At 40.7% G+C, this 23,083-nt stretch overlaps 1 protein-coding gene across 2 annotated transcripts in view; it reads left to right on the top strand.

The window, feature by feature from the left end:
* LOC129744159 (elongation of very long chain fatty acids protein AAEL008004-like) overlaps nt 1-21,481 on the top strand; it is a 558,472-nt gene extending 536,991 nt beyond the window's left edge. Inside the window, exons 4-7 of one of the 2 annotated variants that reach the window (XM_055736566.1) lie at nt 11,344-11,449; nt 11,957-12,093; nt 12,162-12,314; nt 18,699-21,481. In XM_055736566.1, coding sequence (XP_055592541.1) covers nt 11,344-11,449; nt 11,957-12,093; nt 12,162-12,314; nt 18,699-19,034 — 732 coding nt within the window. In that variant the 3' untranslated portion in view covers nt 19,035-21,481. Of the gene's footprint in view, nt 1-11,343; nt 11,450-11,956; nt 12,094-12,161; nt 12,318-18,698 lie in introns of both variants that reach the window. The other variant, XM_055736575.1, reaches the window with a different exon arrangement.
* The last annotated feature ends 1,602 nt before the right edge of the window (nt 21,482-23,083 follow it).

Below are 23,083 nucleotides of genomic sequence, written 5' to 3'. Positions count from 1 at the left end.
ACTTTGATTGTTAGGTTTGCCTTAGGGATGACGATTGTTTTTTTCTTCGGAATCAATTTCGAATGGATTGTTTTTCCCATTCGGCGGAATAATCGATTTTTTCTTGTTGAACTGGTGGCAACAACAAGATATGCATGATCTCCCCCTCTCTCCGATCATTACACGTCAATTGATGTGATCTACCTACAATTTCCTATCGCTAATTGAGTATGCTAATGGGGTGGTCGGCCAAATACCGCCTAATGACAGACTAGCCCCAGAGTGCTGCAACCATTCTTGGGGAATAGGATCATCCCCAGCCTGGCCAGTTTATTCGAGTTGCGTATAAGACACCTGCCTGACACGATAGCCACGACAGCGATTAGCCGATCAATGAATGTGAATTATTCGATCTCTGACTTCCAATCAAAACAACTCCCCCTTTCTCAGTTGTTCCTTATTAGCATAACTCTGTCCTGGAGGGAAGTTTGTAGGTAGTTGATTGGGTGGGGCAGCTGGAGCTGGAGCCGGTTCGAAAGTGTTTGTGTCCCGGTTCCGAAGTTAAAAAATTCATAGGAAGGCAATCGATCTGCTCCGATATGTTCCTAATCCGGAGGAGAGTATTTTCTGTCAATTAATCTACAGGAAAGCCGGATCGGTAATCCCACATTCTAATTATACACCGGCATAAGTACACTCCCCGATTTCGAACCGGTAGCCAAGAGCCGACTTTGACAGAGCCAATAAATTCCTAATAAAAACATGGCAGATAAAACTTGACAATGGGACCGCAAAAAAAAATTACAACTACTCAAAGTGGACAGTAATTACAGCTCATAAAAGTCTTGCTCTAATAAGGAACGAGCCATTGATTTATTATGAATTTTGTTTTCTTTGCTCCACCTTAGCGCGTCGGCGTCAGCAGAAGGACAAACAAACAAAATCCGAAACCGTTTGTTTCCAAACTTTATTTCGCTTCGCTGCAATGTCAAACTCGATTGCACGTTTGCAACTTTTTTTTTCGTTAGTTGAAGTTAAGTGCCACTTTTATTATTTTTTTTTTTGTTCTACACTAGTCATAACAACGCGAACGGTGGTCGGTTAAGTCGTTTTATTTTACGTGCCACGAACAAATCATTCAACCCACTGCTACTGTTGGATTTTGAACTTCAAGGTGTTGACGAATTAGGTTTTGTGAACCAAACATTTATTTGCAAATTTCCATAACTATTGAATTTTTCGAATTGAATTTTTAATCGCCGGGTCAGGTAATTTCGGAAAAAAACTCACATCATTACGACACTTAAGAATTAAACAAAAGAAACATCAATCCCGAGCTAACATCAATGTTCTTCGATTGCCCACCTGTTTCGTTTCGAATCAAAGGTCAAAACGTGTCAGGATAAAGTGTACGATTTGTACGACACGGTTGCAAAACGGTGAGCAACAATGCCGCTTCGGAAAGGTTCTTGACAACATAAACAACCCGACACTCTTTGCAGAACAAAACAAACACTGACCTAACAGTGTGTCAGCAAACTCATCAAACTTTCGATCAATTACCCACTTCCGGGAGGCTGCCTAATCATTCTGAACATTTAGGCTCAAATCAGTGTCAATAGTCAACCTCTGGTATTTCCACAATTCTCTAAATTCTTATTTATATGTACTGATTTTCTGTACTTTCATTCTGAATTCCAAAAATGGATAAAAAAATTGAAAATAAGCCTTTCACTTCCGTAATGAAAGTTACAAGATTGAATCATTCTAGTGGGGATCAACATTACAAATACGAATGATGAAGTGCTAACACACTATACAAATTAGCATCTTCACGCGAATTAAACCGTTTGTTTGGTTGTCGGTTTCGAAAAACAAAATGGAAATCCAGTCAATGAAAAGTTCCCAGTTTTGATTATTATCGATTCCTCGATGCTTGATTTGCCAGGATGAGACCATGTCAGCTGACGTCTTACTTAAACTTGCTTGAACTATTGCTCAAACTAGAATTATTGTCAATTATCATTCACAAATTCAAGTTTTTTAGTTAATTTTTCTATTTCTAAATGCTAGTTTTCATCAACTTTTAACGTAAAACACGAACTTTTTGGGAAGGAGTTGCGATAAAACCATCTTCAATCCACAACTTTTTTTTCTCCCACGATAGATGTAGTTTTCCGTTTGAGGTCCAGTTGCCAGGCCACGAACCAAGGGGGGATGATTTTTCGCAGGCAGCGATTCACAAATACTTGCAATTTTCCCGTCGTCACCGATTTGCCTCTGAAGTTAGCGATGATTTCGTTGGTCATCTCTTCGATCGATTCAATGCCCGCAATCTGATGAAGATCTTCGGTGCTGTGCCAAGGTGGAAGCTGCAAAATCATTTTCAGAACCTTGTTCTGAATTCTCTGGATGGCTTTCTTCCTCGTAAACAACGCTGAACCTTGTTTTGTCAATCCGTAGGTTTGCGTCTAAACTACAAAAGTTCGTGTTTGAACGACCATTTCTATGACCACGCAGAAAATTTTGTTTATGTTAAATTTTCGACATAGGAATTTCAGCCTACTTCAACTTTTCTCCGTGTAGTAAAATACGTTGCTATGGTTTCCAATTTGTGTTGTTTTCTGCCAGAGTATTTTGATTATAGGGTACCGTAATAGTGCGTGAACGTACTCCACGCCTGGCATGATGACGTAGTTGTTATGAGATATTTCATACATTCCACGAGAAAAAAAAAACAAATCTACGCTTTTTGTCATTTGCATGAAAAAGTTCAGTAATTAGTGTTAAGGAACTAAAGTTAGTGTTAAAACATTTGATTTCAGTATGAAATATATTGAATAAAGAGCTTGGAATCATTCCAAAACTCGAATAAGAAAATAGTTACGAGAAAAGATGATTTATCAATTCAATATTTTACTGTTAATGAACTCGAAATTTGCGTGTTAAATGATTTATTAGGACTATTACATGTGTCTTCTTGCTATATTTTCCATTTTTAAGCTTACAATATGCTGGGAAATAGTTTCCAGTAATTACAATTTCCACCAAAATTTAGATATTTCCGAGGTTAATTCGCATTTTATGCAGAACCACAAACAAAATCGTATTTTTTGAAGAAGCTCATAAATCTGGGAAGGCGAATTTATGCATTTGCAATCACTAATCACTAATCGTACTTCCACAGCCAGAACTTATGTGTGATCCCAAAGAATAACAAAAGTGTTTTATTATTTTTCTTGTCTTTAATCATGTTTTCAATTATTTTAACATAAAAATCGGGCCCGATTGTGATTCCCAGTACACAATCCAACTGGCGTGCTGTGTTTAGGAATGTGTTGATCAAAAGTCGATCACGCTTCCTATACAGAGTAATCTGTTGTACGGCAAAGGCGTACCACCACACTTTCATGCTTTCCAATACAAAAATGCCCTAGACTTACAGTTTCAACACCTATTCAAAACTTTATCCTACGAAGCTCATCTAATGCTTGCCCATCCGCCTGTTATTCATTCCTTTACAAATTCTTCTACCTTACATTTCATCTCACCGCACGTGTCAATGATCATACTTAAATTAATAAATTTATCAACGATTAAAACTTATGATCAATCAAGAATGATCATCATAAAAAAGTGACCATTAAAAATCAACGTAGAACTTCCATACACTCGATTGGTACATCTATTTATGTATCATATTTGAACAAAGATTAATTGGATGGACGAAATTAGGAAAAAATATTGTTGTTCCAGAAAATTCAGAAATCTATTCCCGGCAATCGAGCATATTCAAATGTAACCAAAATCTGAAGCATTCCGGGTAAGAACTCCCACAACTCCTTCCTAATTTCAACCAAATGTTAGTAATATCATGGAACAAAACATCAAGCCACTGATAGTTAAAGGGTGATATGGTCAAAATTTGGTTAAGGGAAAACGCGTGTAAATTGGTGAAAACGTTTATTTAAAAAATCAAATTAAATTTCTTTTTCAAGTTTAATTAGTATAAAATTCAGGAAAAATATTCAGTTAGACTTCCGCTTTTCCAAATCCGAATTGCCGGGCCTTACGCTTAACCCCTGCCATCAGATTTTGTACAGCCAGCCACCTTGTCCACTTTCTTCACCGCAGAAAGCCAGTTTGCCTTGAACTGCTGCTCGTCCTTAGCAGTTTTTTTGATCTTCTTTAGGTTCTGCTTGACAATAGCCCAATATTTCTCTATTGGGCGGAGCTCTGGCGTGTTGGGAGGGTTCTTGTCCTTGGGAACCACCTGCACGTTGTTAGGGGCGTACCACTCCATGGCCTTTTTACCGTAATGGCAAGATGCCAAATTCGGCCAAAACAGTACGGAACAACCGTGTTTCTTCAGGAAAGGTAGCAGACGTTTATTCAAACACTCTTTCACGTAAATTTTTTGGTTGACAGTCCCGGAAGCTATGAAAATGCTGCTTTTCAAGCCACAGGTACAGATGGCTTGCCAAACCAGATATTTCTTCGCGAACTTTGACAGTTTCATGTGCTTGAAAATATCTGCTACTTTTCTCCTTCCTTTTGCCGTATAAAACTCTTGTCCTGGAAGCTGCTTGTAGTCGGCTTTGACGTAGGTTTCGTCGTCCATTACCACGCAGTCAAACTTCGTCAGCATCGTCGTGTACAGCCTCCGGGATCGCGCTTTGGCCGTCGTATTTTGTTATTCATCGTGATATGGAGTCATTACCTTCTTGTAAGTCGATAGTCCGGCTCGTTTTTTGGCTCGATGCACGGTTGTAGACGATACACCCAGCTTATTTGCGGCATCTCGGAGAGAGAGGTTAGGGTTTCGCTTGAAACTACCGGCAACTCTCTTTGTCGTCTCAGCGGCTTCCGGTTTTCGATTTCTCCCGATCCAGACTTCCTGGCTGTCGACAAATCTTCCCCAAACACTTTAATTACATTTGTAGATAATGGTTGATTTGGCAACTTTAAGCGATTTTGCCAGCTTTGCGTGCGAGGAGCTCGGATTTTTGCAATGGGCGAGCAAAATTTTGATACGCTGCTCTTCTTCCTTGGACGGCATTTTGACAACTGAAGAGTGAATTCCAAAATCAAAATAGGAGCAACATTCTACACACACACCTTCAAAATGAGGGGTGTTCAGGTTTTTTAAATGCAAAATTGAAAGAAATACGTCAAGTTGATATTGACCAAATTTTTCGATCCGAGTCGGTACGGAATCTCGATCGCGCATTCAAATACTGTTCATTCTTAACTCATAACTAATAATTGCAGTACAGCCAAGGGGTCTTTTACCACTGGTTTGGGACAGGTTTGACTCATCTTATTCCCTTCAAACTGTTCGAAACAAGTAAAGAATCCTGAAAAGGTATCTAAGTAACCTAGGGGAAAGGTTTCCTAAATGGACCTATCGGGTTAAATGACCCTACGGCTTTTTGATGAAATGGCTGATTAGACAGCTTATCTGACCAATGCATTTTGAGGGTGATACGCTTTTAACATAAGGCAAGAAAGAATAATATGAATATACCAACTCAAAAAAAATTTATAAATCATACAAGGTTTTGATACATTTTGATGTAATATTTCGACTTTTACGACTATACGTAAAGAAGCTTAAAACAAAAACTAGGATGATTTTTGTTTCTTACTCAAATGAACTTTAGAAATTAAACATATTTCAGCTTTTGTGGAGGTTTAATAATGATTATATAGTGGAACAATAGAGTGTTTTTGTATGTCCCCATCATGTTTGTAAAATGCCTCTATCCTAAAATAACAGGTTAAATAGAATAAATAAATGATTTTTATCATTGAACCTCCAAATCTAAGCTCTGAATAACATCTTGAGAGAGAATTGAAGATCTAAAAACAGATTTGATAAAGTTTTCCTCATGGATGATCTGCCTCCATAGTATGGCAACCCTAACTTTTGTTTTATTCCATAAAATTTTAATATACATAGATTTTTATAAAACTTCAGCTTTCTCGTACGGAAATTATTACTTTCTAGTAGTTTCAATGAATTTATACAGAAATATCGCCCAAAAAACAGAAATTTTGTTCAAAACATAAATAGGCGCATTTAGCCCGCACGGTTTGAGGTTCGGCATTTTAGACAACACTTATGATAAAATCATTTTCTTGGAAACAGAAGAAAATTTTAACATAAAAATTAATCCAATGTATAGAAAACCGATGCCTGCACACATGTATATAGTATTTGTACACATATTCGATGTGATATTTGATTAAATCAGTGTTCTGCTTAATAGGCGCATATAGCCCGCTCCTCCCCTTCTCATGATTCCAAATTTGCTGAGATACTCCGGCTGGCTTGAACCCACAATCCATTGTAGGGGAACATGCCCTATTATGCGCCACCTAAGCGAATCGTTGATTTTCTATGTATTCCACGTACAAATTGTGTTGAAAATGAGTGCAATCGTTGAAGAAAGGTGTTTTCTACAAATGCCTATGATATTTTATTACTCAAATTGCTATAGTTGCTTCAAAAACTTGATTTTTAAAAACCATATTCAAAGTCACAGAACAAAACTGTGTTGCAAATACGCGCCGCTGTGTATTCAATACGCGCCTAGCAGCCGAACGCACCCGAAAGCAGCCGAAGACCGAAAACACACCAATACTTACAGAAACTTTGACTGAAAAGAAAATCAAAATGGACTAATCAAAATTTTGGAAAAAATGAAAAGTAGATTTTTTGGGCTGAATTAACGCTCAAAATATGGTTTAAGACTTTTTGTTCATTTTGAATGAAAATTGGCCTTTTTGAAAAATTAATGCTATTTTCAGCCTACTACGATTGGCGCGTTATAACGAGCGCATGGGCCGTGATAGAACAGACCCATAAAAAGCATACCTTTGCGAGTTCAGTATGATTTTTTAGCATAAAATCATATTTTAGATTATCCTCTATCGATGTGTCAGAAAATATTGTCTTATTCGTTTTTCTCTGCTTGGTGACACCTTATTGAAAGTGTTTTAAAATTTAGATCAAAATGATGAAAAACCTAAATTGTGAAATTATCACGACACAGGGGCATTTTAAGGAAAAATTCATACTTGCCATGACCAATCACAGCATTTAAAACAAATTGGTAATATTTTGCAGGCTTAAAATGTTTCAGATTCTCCAAAACAAAGGTGGCGCGTATTAGCCACATGGGGCGTTATATGAACTTTTCCCCTATATCAATTTTCCGATCGTTTGATGTCCTGTCCATTCCCCTCACTAAAGCTATTTAACATGAAGTTATTTATATCATTGATTATATATAAACTTACCACACCATCAATACAAAAGAAATTATCACGGATACTTATCTTTGTGTAGCAAACTAGTAATCTTCCAGGTCACAGTAAGCCGTGATTTGGACGACATTTAGAAAACCGCATGCACAGAAAAGGAAAACAACTGTTTCCAAGCCATCACAAAATTTGGTTTCATGAAAGTTATTATTTGAACAAGCAAATGTCCACAAATACTGTTTCTATACTTGAACCACTTGAACCCTTGACTTCCCTTGTGAGATGTAAAATACACTGCCACTTCAGAAGACAGCTCCCACACAAATGTTTTCCTGTTTTAAAGGAAATGCTTTCATGAATCGCGTTAGAGTACCTTCTCTAAGCTCCTTTCTCTCCTCTCTATCAGCGAGTCAATTCAAAATAACTTTCCAAGAGTCACAATTTTAATTTTCAACACCATTTTCGATTAAATCCAGGGAAGTGCACTTTCGAAAACGATGGGGACATTTTATTATTGAGTAATTTTCTTTTTGGCCAAACTATTGGCGGACTTTTCTTAGACAGATTTGGAGGCAAGTCACTAGCGAAAACGGCTCATTCAAAAGCTCACCCACGCTGGGGGAATAACTTGTTATCTTCCCTATCAACCAAAAGAAATGCGCCCGAAAACAAACTCAAAAGTAACTTTTAAACATATTTTATAAAAAAAAAATACGGAGCACGAAAAAAACGCATGCGATGCTCGAAAGCCATCGCCTACTCCAAATAATTTCCCTTTTAAGAAGTGTACATAAAGTTTAAATCGAAGATTTCTTTGAATTCAGCTACAGTAGCTGAATTCAAAGGAATCTTCGACTACTTTGAAATCATAGTTTCATTTAGCTAAGAGGTTCTTCAAACCTTTGATTATAAGTTTAAATCCTTAAAAGGGAGGGTACAGTATAACTTGAAATTTTGTGACGTGATTCACAACTTTCTTTTGCAAAAAACTGAGTGAATCAGCGTCACAATGTTGAGTTTGCCAAAGACATGAGTACCTTATTTCGTCGAAGTTATGGTCTTCTACGAAGTTGTTCAGCAGAAATTTTGTTTGAGAGAATTTATAAATTGGCCAAAACAAGATAAGATGTCTCGGTTACAGATAAAAAAGAAAAATAATGATTGTTTTCATACAAACCGAAAATTTAATATTTACTCGTGTTAACGTTACTTTAAAACTCTACAAGAAACTTATGGTTTGAGACATTCGAAAATGATGCAAAATCGACACAGTATTATGATCAACCAAACAAATCCTCACCCCACAATCTAAATAGGCTCTTAAACGTGGATGATCACACCCTATCATTGTAAATATTGATCCCGCACGCTCGACAGTTGGGGGATTTTCAAATTGTCTAGAACTATCAATGAGTTATAATAAGAGTTTACACCAGCTGAAAACAGCCGGTGGTGTTCTTCTCTCGTAACTATTTGCACACATCTCATTGCATCGTATCGTTGCAATCGATTGGTGATTGATTGGTATAATTCCCGATATTGATTCAATAATGTAACGGGTGTAGAACTGTTGCTGTCAGAATCCCCACGTTCGCTCTGAGATGACAGCCCATCATCATCTTCAGCTGTTCGATGTGGGCATATCGAAGTATCGTGATCACTTACAAAAGTGAAAGCTTGAATGAGTGAAATATGCTAATGCCATCAATCGAATGCGAAAATTATACACATTTTACGTTCCAATGGAGACTTTTAGCTCTGATCAGAGGCACGAGATCTGCTTCAATTATTCTTTTATTTAGTTTTATCTACGTAGAATAAGCACATGAACTTCGAACCCAACATCACTAGAAGCCAAGTTCGACCTTTGACATTGGCCAACCAAGTGCACATAGTGGGCCAATAAGGATCTATATCTCTCTTCGGTCCGGCTGCCAAGAAGCCAAACGTTCAAGTTCACAGCCGCCAATCATAAGTAATCCGGTACCGGAATCTTGGCACAGCCATCATCGACGCACATAGGTACAGTGAGGGGCAAAATAAAGTGTCCAAATTATTTTTTTTCAATTTCTTTTATTTTTCTGGTTAAAATTCAACGAAAACACATCGTAATCATTTTTAAAATATTGTTTATTATGTTCTTTTCAATTTTTGTTAATGTTGCGCTGGAAAAAAAAGAAAGTTTTTCTGATAGATAAAAAACAGTTAATATTCCAAAAAAAAAACAGGGGCAAAATAAAGTGTCCAGATCAGTACAGCTTCAAATAATTCAAACTGAAGGCAAACAAGAACGATTTAATAATGGGTATGGCCTCCTTCAGCCTTCAACACCTTCTGCAAGCGCTTCGGCATACTTTCAACAAGGTTGTGCAAGTGTTGTGGGTCGAGTTCTTCCCGTGCATGCTCCATGACATCAAAATAAGTATTTTTATTTCTCACATCAGTCTTATCAATCAGAACATCGAGAATGGCCCACAGATTTTCGATGGGGTTCAGATCAGGACTTTGTGAAGGCCATTCAAGGGGTTTGATGTGGCAGGAACGGGAAAATGACCTCATCAGATTGGCCGTATGCTTCGGATCGTTATTCTGCTGTAAAACGAAGCGCTCTCCGAGGCCCGTCTTGATGAGGGATACCTCGAGGTTTTCCGGCAGGATATTGCAATATGACTCAGCTGTCATGATTCCGTCAATTTTTACCAAATTGCTCACCCCACCCCAAGAAAAGCACCCCCACACCATCACGTTACTTCCTCCGTTGCTCCGTGCTCGATACCAATCGAAAACGCTTACTGAAGAAGATAGTAAGTTGCTATCGAAATACCGGTATCTGAACTTTTCATTTACCGTGGTTGAATTAAAAGGAATCTTTCGATTGCTTTGATTCAGAGGAAAACATTGTTGTGGGCCGACGAATCCAAATTTGAGCTATTCAACCGGAAGAAGCGGGATCATATGTGGCGCAAGTCGGGTGAGGAGCTCCAAGACCGCCATATCCAAGGAACAGTCAAGCACGGAGGAAGTAACGTGATGGTGTGGGGGTGCTTTTCTTGGGGTGGGGTGGTAAAAATTTGGTAAAAATTGACGGAATCATGACAGCTGAGTCATATTGCAATGTCCTGCCGGAAAACCTCGAGGTATCCCTCATCAAGACGGGCCTCGGAGAGCGCTTCGTTTTACAGCAGAATAACGATCCGAAGCATACGGCCAATCTGATGAGGTCATTTTCCCGTTCCTGCCACATCAAACCCCTTGAATGGCCTTCACAAAGTCCTGATCTGAACCCCATCGAAAATCTGTGGGCCATCCTCGATGCTCTGATTGATAAGAGTGGTGTGGCAAATTAAAAATACTTATTTTGATGCCATGGAGCATGCGTGGGAGGAACTCGACCCACAACACTTGCACAACCTTGTTGAAAGTGTGCCGAAGCGCTTGCAGGAGGTGTTGAAGGCTGAAGGAGGCCATACCCATTATTAAATCGTTCTTGTTTGCCTTCAGTTTGAATTATTTGAAGCTGTACTGATCTGGACACTTTATTTTGCCCCTGTTTTTTTTTGGAATATTAACTGTTTTTTATCTATCAGAAAAACTTTCTTTTTTTTCCAGCGCAACATTAACAAAAATTGAAAAGAACATAATAAACAATATTTTAAAAATGATTACGATGTGTTTTCGTTGAATTTTAACCAGAAAAATAAAAGAAATTGAAAAAAAATAATTTGGACACTTTATTTTGCCCCTCACTGTAGCTCTATCGGCAATTATCTTTGCCGTACGCCTAGCCTCGCCAATGGCAATTAACAAATGACGGACAGATCAATCTCTCATATCGGCAATCCTTCGAACGTACGAACGAATGGAATGGAATTGAATGGTTGATCTCCTATAACCACCTTTCAATGCTACCCTCCTAACCAACAACAGCATACAGATACCTACAGCAAAAATATCTCCGGTTTCGATCGGCTGCCACCTGCAATGTACTAATTGATGATTATTTTTATTCTTTTTTTTTCTACTTCCACACATCCATCGAATATGGCCGGCCCCCCTCGGATCAACCCCCAACTCGTTTCGGAATCGGACCAACAGTTCTTCTTTGTGATGCGTAAAAAAACTAGTCAAGTGTCGACGCTGCACGTCATCCACCACGGAGTGATGCCAATGTCGGTGTGGTTCGGCGTCAAGTTCACTCCAGGTAAGTGTGTGGCGCCTGTCAGTGCCATCTCTTTCTACTGTTTCAGCAATGTTCCGACTACATACTGTTCTTATATCGAATAGCCGGAAGGATCCTTGACTTTGAGAGTCGATCAGCGCTCGAGAGCTTTTCCAATATTTACCTTTCGGTATAGATTCGTACGATCCACCGATAGACTTTGATCGATGTTGTTTTTTTTTGCTGTATCATTTTTTCTCACTTTGCTTGGATACAAGTTCAATCTAATGAATTTTTGACGTACAACCTTAATGTTCTAAACGAGTAGAGCATTTCACAGAAAAACGACATCGAAAATGTTTCTGTTGAAAAAATATTACATGGCGACCGTCATAAATCTTTTTTATAAAAGACTTTAGAACAAAATTAACAATATTTATAACGGTCGCCATGTAAATCTGAGCTCCGAACATTTCCAAGAAAAATAAATTTAAAATGCTTTAGTTATTCATGGCAACCGTCATAAACCGTAAATTCGTTCCTTTCCAGGTGGCCACAGTACCTTCTTCGGATTGCTCAACACCTTCGTGCACATCGTCATGTACTCGTACTACCTGTTCTCCGCGCTCGGCCCACAGTTCCAGAAGTATCTCTGGTGGAAGAAGTACCTCACCACCCTCCAGATGGTAGGCGACCATTTTGTATCAACTGAGACAATCTCTTTAACCTTTTTTTCTCTCTCTCTCTCTTACAGGTCCAGTTCATTGCCATCATGGCGCACGCCTTCCAGCTGCTGTTCATCGACTGCAACTACCCGAAAGCCTTCGTCTGGTGGATCGGAATGCACGCCGTCATGTTCTTCTTCCTGTTCAACGAGTTCTACCAGAGCACCTACCGGGCGAACAAGGTGGTTCTCATTTTTTCTTCCTCGTGGCACAATGTTAAATATGCTGTCATTGCGCGTTGTTTCCCGCATTATTTTTATGGGGGTTTTCATCCTGTTGGATAATTCATTCTGTCTCCTGCCTTGACTAGTGTTTTTTTTTTTTTTTTGAGAAAGGAAAGCAAAAAAGAGATTTTTGGTAGGGACATATAGGTAGATGAACGTTTATATTTCTTCGTAGATGTTACTGCTCCGAAGAAATGAGAGGATTTGATCCTCTTCTTCAGGATCATTCGACAGGGTCTGTCGAAGGTTGCCGACAGGGTATGTCGAAGGTTGTCGACCAGGTCACAGACCAGGCGGGTTTGCTGGACATTCCGTGAGGATGTGTTTGATGGTGATGGGAGGGTCCTCTTTACCCATAAGATAGCCATGGGTGTGTCCTATGCGTATTCGGGTTAGGGCTCCATGCATAAGTGCAGTTTATGACCTCCCTTAGCTTGTTTTCGGTGATATATTGTTCCAGATGTTTGCCCAGGAGAGGAGCAGGTGGTTTTTAAGCCAGTGCGACGCATCTGAAGGAGGGATGGGCACGTTAAGGGGTTCTAGTTTACTACCGTTGAAAGCTAGTAGATCTGCTGCTTCGTTGCCGGGAATCTTGGAGTGGTCAGGAGTCCAACACAGTGTTACTTTCTTCGCAGCTGCAAAGTTGTAAAGGCCAATGATTCATGGCTGTTTGGTGTTGGCTGCCTGGGCAGCTCTCAGCACGCTTGCAGAGTCTGGGAAGATGACTGCGCCGGTAGATGGGCAGAGGTCTAGGGCTGCTTTTTGGATGGCGAAAGCTTCAGAGCTGAAAACGGAGCATTTGAATGGTAGAACAAGGGCCACACTGTCGGTAGTGCTGAATATGCCACATCAAACCTGTCCATCAGTGGACTTTGAACCATCAGTGAAGAACTAGGGTATGTTTTTGAATTTTCGTTTGACGAGCTGATGATAGTTGGCCAAAGCAACAGTAGAACTTCCTCAGGCTCTTACAGGAGTATTGAATTTGCGGAGTATGTGCGGTATGATAGTTCGGGGATAGATGCTTGATATTTTTGTAGCTAGTTGAAGGGTAGTTCGGGTTTTCGGTTGTTTTGATTGGAAGGATCTTTGCGGTGACGTAGTCAAAAAGGGGTCTGTTCTCTTTCTGCCATAATAGAGACGATTGGGCTGCTCCAAAAGGCGGTTCAAGTTTTTCATTAATTTTTTCGCCCCGCGACTAAATAGGCCCAGTCCATGAAGCACGGTAGACATCAGAAAACTATGAAGGAATCGGAACAGTGAGCGTCGGGCGCTCCACAACTTTCTAGGGATATTGAGTTTATGTGAGGCTGATTTCCGAATGTGCTTTGCATGGTTGATGAATTTGAGTTTGTCATCCACCAAGACTCCAAGGATGCGGGATGCGTGAACAATGGGGATAACTTTCTTGCCCATGATAAGTAGTGGGAGTTTGTTTAGCTTTTTCTTCCTGCTACAGAGATGCATCAGTTTTGACTTTTCAGGAGCGAAGGTAAAACCCACGGTGCCCACGTGTCTACCTTATCCACGGCTATTTATAGTTGCTTTCTGGATATTACTGAGTAAGGAAGGAGACACGAATATCAGGGTTATATCGTCGGCGTAGGCCAGAACATTGTTATAGGTTTTCTTATATTGACCAATGTGTTGACCAAAGTGCGTAAAGGCATCGGAATTAACTCCACAACAACAAAATAGGCCACACAAAATCAAAATTGGTATTCAATGCTTTGCATGTATTCAGGGAAATAATTACGGGCACTTACTCTTTGTCATCGCGTGACCTCTGTAGCATGCAGCGAAACGAGCGCCGTTTAGCAGCAACAATTTTCCGCAACTGGAACATGCATGTGGTGAAGCGTGCCGGCCTCCTCGTAAGCGCCGTCAAATCCTGAGAAGAGCATTGGTGGATTGTCGAGCATGCCACACCAATGAATTGTCCTTCGCAAATCCGGGAGATGCGGATTAAGCATGCAATGCCCTAGGCACCGAAACTCCTGCTGGTGCTGCTACCTAGCGACGAACGCTAATACTTGACACGGCACTTCCTGACCTTGGTGACGAGTCGATGTTTTTCCCTGATGCGGAGTCCCGCGCAGCTCCTCCTATGGCAACCACTTTAAAGATGTCGGAAGGTGTTCTCCCTCGACGACTGCAACCTTGCTGATGCCGCTTTGGCGGTCACTCCTTCCGGTGATGTTGGCTTAGGCCGTTTCTTCCCGAGGACACGATTCAACCAGTAGGTTTCCGGACAATGTTGCTTTCGTACTATTCTTGGCGATCGGTGAGTGCGACGAAATTTTCGATGGTGAAGCGTTGCCGGTTGAAGCCAGATTGACCACAATTGCGAGGAACCAATTCCACAGACACGCAGCAGCTGAAATGGCAAAACAAAACCCTGCAGGAGGAGCTAATTTAGTTCTCGATTCTGTTTTGTTGTTTTTCGGAACTTACCCTAGATTGGGGTTGTGCTGCACTCTGCAGTGAATTGCGATTATCTGCGTGCACAGTAAGCGAAGTGAGGTTAGCTGCATGTGCATGTCACATCGAGGTTAACTCACCTGTATAATTTCGCTTCCGTCCTGACCTCAACACGGACGATTCAATTTGGTTGATGCAGCTCTCGTCGGTTGCGCTGCTGGCTGGTCTACCTCTAATATCAGCGATTTGTAATCCGACGAACAAATCTGTTCAAAATAGTTGGTGAGATTTTGCGTGTCGTTGTTATTGCGATTTTGGCAACTCACCCAATTTGGCGCTGAAATCCTTTGCCTGGATAGATTCCTGCCTTCGCCGATGCCGCGCGGAATTTGTGCTGTCCGGATGCTCTTTGGCCACGCCGGTTCTATTACGGTAGCACCGATTCCGTCCCGCAGCGCATAAAAAAACGACGCCAACTTCGAACCGAGACTCCGCCCGATTTTTTGCCACGCTTATCAGTTTTTTTTTCATACACGGAAGGAAATGTCTTTCGTTTTTGTCATATTTCTTCACTTGACAAAAACGAGGGGTGTGTGAAACTTGTGTGAAAAGTCCACACTGAGGCAATTAGATTATCGGTTTGTTTTATTCTTAGGTGCGAATAATCCTTACTGGATACATGACATATTAAACATAATTGTTACAGTCCTCTGGAACTACGTCAAAGAATGATTGCATCCCAATAAGAAACAACGTTGGGGCTAAGACAGAGCCCTGGGGCACGTCATTTGCTATGGTGCATAATAGCTTGCCATCGATGTAGACGTTAGTCAGGATGCTGCGGATGAAATATCCCATTCTGCCCAGAACATCCCATTGTTTCAATCTGGACAAAATTTGATGACGGGACACCCGGTTGAAGACCTTAGAGACGTCCAAACATGAGCACTCCACATCAATGGCGTCGGCAACAAGATTTTCAAATGTGGTGGGGCGGTCGTCGGTGGAGCATCCCGGGCGAAAGCCAAACTTGAGGAGTTTATTGGACTCGAGAAAGGAGACTGGACGTCGTTTAACCAGGCGTTCAAGAATCTTCCCTGCACAGCCCAAGAGGGTGATAGGACGGTACCTGTTTATGAGGTGAAGGTCCTGATGGGGTTTGAGAAACGGTATGATTAAGCAATCGGAGAAGTGTGTGCAGAAGGATTCAGCAAGCAGTGTAGGGTCGTTAGAGTATTGTTGGCCCAACAACAAATGGAAACGGCTGGTGTGATTGAAGCCACTCAGGCGTTTGATTTTATCCCAAATTTTGGCGGATGCAGTTTCAGGATAGATTTCCTCCACAAAGTCCCTCTCGCTATTTCTTTTTGCGGTTCTAACGGCAGCCTTAGCGGCAGATCGTGCCCCTTTGTACTCATCAAGGGCGAAAAGTTGTTGGAGGTGGTCATTTGGGAGGCGACGTAGTGCTCGGAACTTCTGGGCCCCACCATGGAATGGCTCTTTTACCTGGTACAGCAGTGGTCCGCGGCATGTACAGAGAAGCTGTGTTGAATAAGTTGAAGGCAGACGTATTCCCAGTAGAGGGGTCAATTCTTGTGGGTAATGAGTTTTCAGAATGTCCAAATTTTTGGTGGAGCAAACATTTTCATAGAGTTCCCTTTCAGCTGGTTTGAGAGCACCCCAGCTGATGGAGTGTTCATTCAAGTCACCCAAGATTAAAACAGGTTGAGGGAGTTGTTCTAAGAGTTCTTCAAGTTCTTGGTAATTATCAAAACTATAAGAGTAGGTTATAAATACTCTGGATATTTCTTCTACAATCAAAAAATATAAAATTGAAAATGAAAATCTTGAAAATTTAATCGCTCCGCTTTTGAGATGTTGGTCGTCACTCTTGAACCAAACTCTTTCAAGTGACAAAGATTCGGTTTCTTGTCAGACCATGCCTCTTCCGGCATCTTGTTGACCAAACAGCACGCTGGACATCGGTTGACGAGATCAGCGGCCGATGCGACTGCCTCAGCCCATGTAGTACTCCCTACCGAGCTTCGCATCGTTCAGCATGCACCGTGCTTTCTCCGACCCGTCACGCAGGACATTCAACTTTTTGTCGCTCAGCATTAGCCTAAAACTTCTTGAAAGCCTCAAACGGCTGATTCTTCCGTTCGAGAAAATAGACCACGACCTTCTAGCTCGCATCGTCGACAAACGTTGCAAAGTTAGGCTGCTTTCAAACGACGACACCTCAACGGACCTACAGAGATCGGAGTGTACCAACTTCAATAGCTGCGTGGCTCTTGATTCGCAGCTCGGAAATAAAAATCGTACCAGCTTCCCTTTAAGACACGATTCACAATCGACAATCGCTTCGTTTTGGAACTCCATACCGTTGGAAATTCGCTTCAGTTTCTTCAAGCTGCTCTCATTCAAATGGCCTAGACGTCTGTGCCAAAGTTCAATGGTGTTCGCCAAAAATGCTTTCTGCGGCCGACTGCCTCGATGCAGACCACCTTCTTCGGTACCTAGTCTTCCAATTGTTGCCTTTCTTGCAAATGGCGCTCACAGTTGGCAACGTCTACATGGAAACAACGTTTCAATGCGAACCGTTTTCTCGGCGACAGCTTTTTCATGTTACCATTGTTTACTGTCCCAACATGGTGCTCCATGGTAACCAGATCAACAAATGGTTAATCAGCACGAGCCATATGAATGGTGGCTCCGGAATCCAGACAATTCATCCGCTTTGACGTCCCCGACGGCAAAAATGCTGCAGAATTGCTTCCTTTCTTCCTCTTGAGTGGACACGGCAAAATGTCCCGGCTCCTCGCAGTTGTAGCAAAGTTTCTCGTTTGTGCCATCATCCTTCGCTTTGCTTGATTTTTTTCGGATCATTCTGCCGACCGGTCCATGTTCCAGCCTAACGTCTTGGAGGATTTTCGCCTTTACTGCATCCGATGTCAACGCGGTTCTGGAAGCTTCGAGCCCCATCATCATAGGCTCGTATTGTTCGGGAAGGCCGTTCACCTCGGTTCTCGCGTTTCTGAGCTTGTGACTGGTGCTCATCAACTCTTCCGCGTATGCCTCAACGCTGGGGAACAATTGACGAGGCGCACCGACGTGAACTTTCTCAGCAATCCGATCTTCCTTGTTAGCCAGGTATCCTAAAAGCGTCCTCGGCACTGACGGCATCCTGCACCAAGCTGTAGTTGTAGCTTTCAAGGCTCAGGCTGATGGTTGCCAAAGCTTGCAGCTTCAAATCTTCCGGCAAATCTCCGCTCCTCAGCAGATCAGCTACCCTCGCGGATCAGAATCATCCGCATCGCAAACGCCCACGATGTGTAATTGTCCCTTTCACGCAGCTTCTCAATGGGGGGGGGGCAACGCAACGGAACTTCTGCCGAATCGAACGCTTGTTGCTCCGATCGTACCGCTTCCGCCAGGTGCTTCATTTCTTGAAGACTGTTGTCGAGGACCATCTCCTTGGACTTGATGTGTCCTTTCCGCTTGCCGATGTTACCAAAGAAAAAATTGCTGACCTCCGGGTTGGGTATCTGGGCCCATAACCAATTAAAAAATTCACGTGTGATTAGTTAACTTGTGACAGGCAGTGGAATGATTTTATTTTCTATTCTACGACACGGATTACTTAGATCCTAAACTATTTCAACGCCTTGTACAAAAACAGTATCAGATTTCGGACCGATGCTCCTGTTGAACGAGTGAAAATCGAACCGATTTTCATCCTTTTTTCCGATCTGGGAAGTGGCACAACATTTTTCACCTCAAATTGAACTTCGACTACTGGTTGATAGGTGTCACTTTAAAAACTTTTCTGTTTTGGTTTTTTTGTAAAGGTTTTGAATTTCTTTCGAAATACTGACTTTTCACGGTTACAATCGAAATCTAATACTTTCGCTCTTGCAGATCAGGGCCGAGGCTGCCGCAGCCAAACGGGAAGCTGACGCCAAGGCCGCCAATGGTCTCACGAACGGCAGTGCCAACGGAATCGCTAACGGTAACGGCGTCCACCACCAGTACAGCAACGGACACCATCACGGGAAGAACGGCTCCGTGGTGTCATCGCACAGCAACGGCAGCAGCAATGGTAGCGCAACACCACTGCTCAACGGATCCAGTAACGGATCGTTGCTGTCCAACGGTGTCAGTAAGACGGCGACCGACTACTACGTGCGGGGAGATCTCCCGGCCGAGATCGAAATCACGCAACGACAGCCGAGTAGCCGCAGCCAAAACCAATAATGCTAGGGGTTAATTCAGGTTTAAAATTTCCAACAAATTCACGAAAACACACACACGCTCACATACATTCACACAAAAGTTGAAATCCAATCCCGTGACATACCTTTCTCAGAATCCCTTCAAACAACTGTTCCGCTGCCCGTATTTTCGTTTCTGGCAGCACTTTCCCACCTATGGTATCTATATACAGTCTAACCTCTATACAGTCTCCAAAACTAAACGCACACTTACACACATACACTCCCCACAAACACACACACTGAATAGTGGTTTCTGTTGTTATGATTAATTAATTTATTGTAAAATTCTTTATTATAATTACGATTACACACTCACACCACACACCACACCCAGCTATTGTTTGTTGTGTTTTAGTTTTATCTGCGTCAGCGGCTGTTATCAAACTCGTTTTCGTAGCCATTGTCTCCGTATTTGTTTTTTTTTTTTTTTTTTAATAAAACCGAAATCAATTCGGTACAATCCATGTCATTAGCGAACTCAAACTCAGACACACAAGCTCGAATACAATCGATGCATTCGCATCGCCGCCGGGAGAAAGAAAACCACAAGCAAAAGACAAAACTTAACATTGGCGATCCTCCCGATTTTCTACATATTTTTTTTATTCCAAATCTTGGTGCCCAACCATTAGAACTTTACCACAAACATTGAATAAGAATAATGTCCCGGCGTTAAACCTGATGATTGAAAATTTAAACAAAACAAAAACCAGACCAGCACAAATACGAAAACATGTACATAGCATACCCAATGGATTAACCAAAAGCAATTCAAATTACAAAGCCAAAATTGAAGGAAAAAAACAATCAAACACTCAAAAAAAAAGCAAACTATCTTTCTCGCTCTCGTTCGTTCTCTCTCACTCTATTGTGGGTCGATACATAACAAGCGAGAGGGAGGAAGGGCGGAGCGTGCTCCACGAAAAACAATGGTGATCGATGTGTTTGCGCCAACGCAACCCGCTATTGAAACTGTTGTTACCTTTATTTAGAAATTTTAAATAAAGTTAGTAGCTTGAGTGCGGTGCAGCCAGGAACAAAGAGATAGCAGCCAGGCAGACAATGAGTTTACTGAAGCGCAACTGTCCTAAAACCTAAAACAATACAAAGCAACAACAAAAAAAACAACATCAGCAACAAAATACACACACAAAAAAAAAGAAAAATATGAACGTTAACGCGTATGTTTGATTCTGTTTGCTGGTTGATTGGTTTGGTTTGGTTGAGAGATGAGAGCCGAGATTGATCTTCTGTGTTAACCGCGTGCCGAGAGATAGGAGAAAAACGCAAAGCAAAAGGAGAAAGAGAAAAGATAGATGGTGCGAATGAGCGAGACAGGCAATTAAATTTTGTACATAGTTTAGCTAACCTAATTGAGTAAGCGATAAGAGCCGAGCAAAGGATGAAACATGAAAAAACCAATAGATGATAAGTGATAAAATTTGATGAGAGAAACCTACCTACGAGAAACTGAGCAAACTAAACAAGGAAATATACTGAAACACAAGGGCAAAAAAAATAAACACACACATTAAATAGAGAAAAAAAACTAAATGCAACTATGTGGTGGTGAGATTTTTCCAAGGCGAGTAGCAAAGCAACAAGATTTTTTCCTGTTGTTTATGTTTCATGTTTGTTTTTAAGTTTTCTGTGGAACTTATAGATTCTTACTCCTGGCAATAAAAGGTTGGTTGTTTTATCTTTTTTTTTCTTTTTATATACACATCTATGTTATAAGTAAGTAGTTCTACAAAAAAAAAACAAGACACAGAAAAAAAAGAAAGAGAGGAAATATAAAATCGTGTATGTTTAGAAGCTTAATTTGATAGTTATTTTCAAACTCTACCAAAACCGAAACAAAACTCAACTTCTTGTTACAGTTTGCTGTCAAATTTTCCCGATGGACGGAGTGAGCTAGGTCGTCTTTCATATACATTTCTTCCTCTTGCACAACAAAACCAAACAGAAAATATCCTTTCCAAAAATCTAACATCCATTAAAACAAAAGGGAACAAGAATGTTTTTTATTTGAAATGTTGGCGCCTGTTATGATTGAATGACAACACACAGCAGAAGCAAGTAAACAGAACACAAAAAAGTAAACAAACGAATATTTAAACTCTAATGTGATTTCTTTATTTTTTGTAAGGAAAGTAAGCGAAATTTATAAGGACGAAAAAGCGTTTGAAAAACAAAAAAAATACACAAAACAGCTGAAGCCTACGGCAGAATCATAAACAAAAATACAGTAGTAGATCGCATTGAATCGATGCTCCGTGTCAATGTTGCTAAAACGCATGAAAAGTACAGTAGTTGAAATTGCAAAAAGTGAAATAAGTAAACTAAAAAGCTAATCAAATATACAACTGCATAGATGAAAACAGTGAAACCCCGAGAACAAATATTGAAAATAAAAAAAAAAAGAACTCCTAATAGAAATAACTTTCAGATGTGAGCTATATTGTATTTACATGCAGATTGAAACCGCAAATTTTAACTGCTTGAATGTACACCAAAACACACAAATAAACAAACAAACAAACAAAAAGAAACACTATAAGTACTCGCGGTACCCGATAGACAAACAATACTGAAGCAGCAATTGCAGAACATTTCTACACCTACATACACGGACACATCGACAAAACTGCTGACAGAGTTGAAATAACAAGTAGCCGGAGTGGAAGTTGAAACAAGTGGAAAGACAAACTGTGGAAGAGAATAAAAATGTGCTGAAAATAAGTTAAAAAAAATATGTTTTTCTTGTTGTTTTTTTTTTTTTTCAAATTATTCTGTCCGAAAAACGTCCCCACCTGATATTTCGATTTTCTTTTAAATATTTACCAAAGTTCAAAAATTGTCGGAAAACGTTATGTTGAATATAGCAACCATCAGCTACATGCTTAGCAACGGAATAACACACATCGCAGTAATCGTTGAGTTTAGTTTAGTTAAATTTTCACTTCCACTCTATTCGTAACTGATTAAAGACACCTTTTGCAAATGTTCTGCTTAATTCATTAGGTTATGGGCCCGACAGTAAAAGGAAGTAATTCTTAGTTTTTGTTCCGGAAGTAAAAACGTGGTCAGCAAGATGAGCGAGGAAAATTTGTGGCTGTTTGACGGCACGAACTTTGGCAACTGGAAATTTCGTATCCATGTTCTGATGGAGGATAGAGGATTGCTGCATTGTTTGACGGATGTCATAGATGACGAGGAGTTTGCGAGCGATCTTCCTGAGGACTTCATCCAGATGAAGGCCGAGAAAATTTAACGAACGACAGGAAATGCAAGAACCTGCTAATCCATCGTATCGGCGAAGATTAATTGGACTACTTTAAGGATAAGCGAACCGCCAAGGACGCACTCTGTAATGCGCCACTCTGTAAGGGGCCGTCCATTAATGATGTCACGCGTTAGGGGGGGAGAGGGGGTTTCGATTTTTGTGACAATTTGTGACATGGGGGGGAGGGGGGGTCAGCTTGAGCGTGACATCACTTATCATTACGAAAAAAAACAGCAAAACAATAATGAATAATTTTATCCTAAATTCCATAAATTTATACTTGCACCATTCATTTGATGAATAATCATATTCAAGTAATACCTTTTGGATATTTTATGAGAATAAGAAAGTTCACAACAACACTTCCATTGCAACACTCAGGAAAGTCCGTCCCACTAAAATGGTGGCAAAACTTGAACAGGATTGCTTGGCTGTTCTTACCTGTGAACGCGTTTTTTACTTTGAAGAGGAATTATATTTTTGCGTTTGATCCTGTCTAGCTTTACAAAACGAGTGACGGACGAGAGCGTTCATGGTTGCCAGATAATTTGTTTTTGATTCAATTGTACGATGTCATATTTTCACTCTTACACCTGTGGAGAAGATTTGGATTGCGAATGGATTGAATAAAAGGAAATAGATTTGAATGGTTTCGACATCGTCACTGATGCTGCAGCTACTGCCTCGACTTTCCCGGTCATTGATATGGAAAGTCATGAACATTGATTATGGACTCATGATTG

The sequence above is a fragment of the Uranotaenia lowii genome, chromosome 1 (assembly GCF_029784155.1).
Source record: "Uranotaenia lowii strain MFRU-FL chromosome 1, ASM2978415v1, whole genome shotgun sequence".
Taxonomy (NCBI): domain Eukaryota; kingdom Metazoa; phylum Arthropoda; class Insecta; order Diptera; family Culicidae; genus Uranotaenia; species Uranotaenia lowii.
This window is presented reverse-complemented; position numbering and strand designations above follow the sequence as displayed.